Below are 3,410 nucleotides of genomic sequence, written 5' to 3'. Positions count from 1 at the left end.
CAAATTATCGCAGTCATCTTTTAAGCAACATAAATGAAGTCTCAATCCTTAGTTGCATGCTTCAAGAAGATTAGTAGTTTTTCCCTCTTGTTCTTTAGAGCCACATACATCTCCCTTGCAGCTGGCTTGTCCATAAGAAGTGTTGTGCACCGGCCAAACAGATTAGGATCATCAACAATTTCATCAACTTCATTAAGGTGCTCCATGACTCCTGCAATTGACGTCTCATAAGCATGTGCTTCTTCTTCTAGCTTCCTAGCACGTGCTTCTGAAATCTCTTCATGTTCACGCTGAGAATCATTTTCATTTGCCTGAGCTATCCTGCTTAGTGCATCTGCTATTTTCATAGTGGTAGTAGATTTCTTCTTCATGGATTCACCCTTTTTTCTAACCCCTAATGAGCTACTAGGTCAACTGCCACCTGTGCTTCTACCCCCACGAATGGTTTCCTGTCTCATTCCAGTGTTGCCTCCACTTCCTCCACTATTGTCATTGAATGTGACTGAATTAAACTCCCCGCTTATGCCAGTTGGTGCCCCCAAAATTTCATCACTATCTCCAGATCCTTCTTCCATATCATTTTCAGGAACTCCTTCGCTTGGAAGTGTCATGGAAGAAGGTGCCCATGACTGTGGTCCAGTCGCAACTATAGACCCAAAGAGTTGAGTCAATTCAGCCCGAAATTGAAGCCCTCTTTCTCTAAATTTCTCATAGCCTGGAACTTTCTGCGCATTCAACGCCAAAAATATTATACATTATACAAAAACGTTAACATGGGAGAAAATACAAGCTCAAATAAAGTTAAATGATTACCACTATTTTCTTCTCCCACCAATCATCAGGGGCACTAACAGTATTCCTTTCGGCATCCCATCCTAAACTTGTCTCACGAGCAGCCTATCCCATAACTGCCACTCCTTTCGCAAGGTATCAAATTTGTTCTTCAATTGGATTTTCGTATAAACTCTCCCAGTCTTTGCAGCAAAGTTCTCCTCAATACTTGTCTAAGCAGGCTTTGTCAAACTAGTTCCTCTTCTTCCCCCTTTTTCAACTTCTTCAATACACAGGTCAATAAAGACCTTTGTGGCTCTTATATCCCACGAAGCTTTGCTATTTTTTTTATTCATTATGCTATAAACCAATTACAACAGTTCAGTTATCACAAGTTCAACCCAAAAGGCATACCATTCAGTTCAGGAGATATGAATATAGGATAGTATTTAACAAGTATAGCCGCGTGTTTTATAATCCAACGGTATACATACACATTAATAATGACTTTTTTTCCCAGGGGAATTCTTTTCGGTTAACTGACCCAATTTGGCTACATATTTCGGTTAACCACTATAACACTGCAAAAGCAACCATCAAGCACAAAAGAGAAAAATTCAAGTGTCCTGTCTCCAAAATAAAATCTACCAAAGGGAAAATAAGATCAAAAAACCCAGATTTGATCAACACACACGAATGCTCTGTCTCTCATACACACACACACACACGAAGCACAACCAGTCACAACCGAGATCTTTCCCATCGTATACACACACACGATTACCATCAAACAAAATGAAGCCACAACTAGTCACAGGCGGCGTTGGCTAAGAAGATCGAGCTTAACTGAAACTCAACATTGTTTTTGGTTTGTCAATAACATAATTTTCTGTCATATCTGATCGGTGTCAAGAAAGCAACCAAAAAAATCAGTCACTACAAGTGAACAAAGCATAGGCAACCAGTGAAACCAACATCTGATTCGGAAGAAAAAAACGACGCTGGACACCTCTGTTTTGGGGGGAAAAAATGACGCTCGACGACCTCTGTTTCGGGGAAAAAATACGACGCTAGACGGATTCATAATGCACCAGATCTTCCATCTCCAGCCACAACTAACAAGGAAGAAGACAGCTCACCTAAAACGTTGGATCTGACCGACGGAAGAAAAGACGGCGACCAGAGCAGCCGATATCCGGAAGAACTCAACACCGAAGATATCAAAAATCTGTGAATGGATCTTCTTTTGGCAAGCCCAGTAACCTCACCAGCGCTGAAAGTCACGAGCTCAACGACCTCCCCGATGGCAAGAAGACCCGTCGAGCTTCAGAAGGGGCGACGACGAAAGAATGAATGCGCTTGTGTTCAATGAAAATCGTCCGCACGGAGTGTGTTCTTTCTTACCACCGTCGAGCTTCAGAAGGGGCGATGGTGATTTTTTCTGAATGGGAGGAGGCGATCTCACCGACGGCAACGAATTTTTCGTATAGGAAGCGACGATCTCACCGTTGGTGACACTAAAAGTAAGCAGAATGGGAGAAGAGAGATCTTTCAGCGAGCATATTTCAGAGCCACATACAAGTTTTCTACCGTTGAAGAAGCCTCTCTGATAGGAGTGATAATTGCGAGCCTTCAGAATCCATAATTTCCCAGCTTATACGAAAACCATGGTTTGGCTGGCCAAAACCATGGTTTTCACCGAAACCCAGGTTTTTCAAAATTTTGGGGTGTTTGGCAATCACCTTTTCCAAACCATGGTTTGGGAGCCAGAAGTGCTTCTAGGGTGATTCCCAAACACCCCTTTACTATACCCTGGCAAAACGTGTGTAGCTTTTAGTTCTTTGTCTAATGAGCTTTTGACAATTGAAATATAAATGCATATCAACTCAAACTAATTGGTTGAACAGAAAATATAATTGAAGAATATGAAGAGACTAATTATACTTACGATAGATTATTTAATTCATACCTATCTATACTTTTCCTTTTTTTTTAAAGGTAAAATCATGTTATTTCCAAGTCACACTGGACTTGAGATTAATCCATTTTAGGCCAAGAGTGGTTAAGGAATAGTGGTTCCAAAAGTATACTTTTCAGAATTCAAACTTGTATTTTTCTCCTTACAGGAGTAAACTACTACCATCTTAACTAACACCTTGTTGTCTCATAATTTCCTTTATTCATGGTTTATTAATGTTGTCCCACAACAAAGGCTTAATTTCCAACGAGTTGCTTGCCACACAAACGAATGTATATTTGTGTTGGGGACATTACATATTTGCAAGAGAAAATAAATAAGCCATTTTTTCTATATGGGATTAATTTTAAAACCTTTAAGACAATTGCATAATTGGATTTCTATTGGGAATTCAAACCTAACTTGTAGGTGAATTTATGCTCACGGCGGATCCAAGAGGGGCAAATTGCGTTTGTTTGTCCCTCATGATTCTCACGTTCCTTGGTAAGGAATGTTAAAAACAAATTTTAGCCCTCCAATTTTATTTATTCCCCTAATTTCATTTATTTGTAATTTCAGCTCCATTCATTCATCTTTGAACCTACTAATTGGCTCAGAGGACAAGAAAATTAATCCACCACCATCATCAATAACTTATTTCTTTCAATATATTAGGGGTTGG

At 39.9% G+C, this 3,410-nt stretch overlaps 1 protein-coding gene across 1 annotated transcript; it reads right to left on the bottom strand.

The window, feature by feature from the left end:
* Positions 1-410: 410 nt before the first annotated feature.
* On the bottom strand, positions 411-869 carry LOC114738824 (uncharacterized). The gene is made up of 2 exons (XM_028926883.1): positions 849-869; positions 411-725 (listed from the first exon to the last, which is right to left on the bottom strand). Exons 1-2 carry the CDS (start codon positions 867-869, stop codon positions 411-413), a joined length of 336 nt encoding a protein of 111 aa, XP_028782716.1.
* Between the last annotated feature and the right edge of the window lie 2,541 nt (positions 870-3,410).

Source organism: Neltuma alba, unplaced genomic scaffold (genome assembly GCF_004799145.2).
Source record: "Neltuma alba isolate B1F8T4 unplaced genomic scaffold, ASM479914v2 tig00013693_pilon, whole genome shotgun sequence".
NCBI lineage: Eukaryota > Viridiplantae > Streptophyta > Magnoliopsida > Fabales > Fabaceae > Neltuma > Neltuma alba.
The sequence above is the reverse complement of the archived record's forward strand: the minus strand, read 5'-3'. Positions and strand labels throughout refer to the sequence as shown.

What these genes read in the sequence shown, in the direction of transcription:
- LOC114738824 (XM_028926883.1), bottom strand. Translation starts at nt 869, where the DNA reads ATGCCGAAAGGAATACTGTTA. An exon ending in TGCCGAAAGGAATACTGTTA is followed by an intron (nt 726 to 848) that starts GTGCCCCTGATG and finishes TTGAATGCGCAG; the next exon opens with AAAGTTCCAGGCTATGAGAA.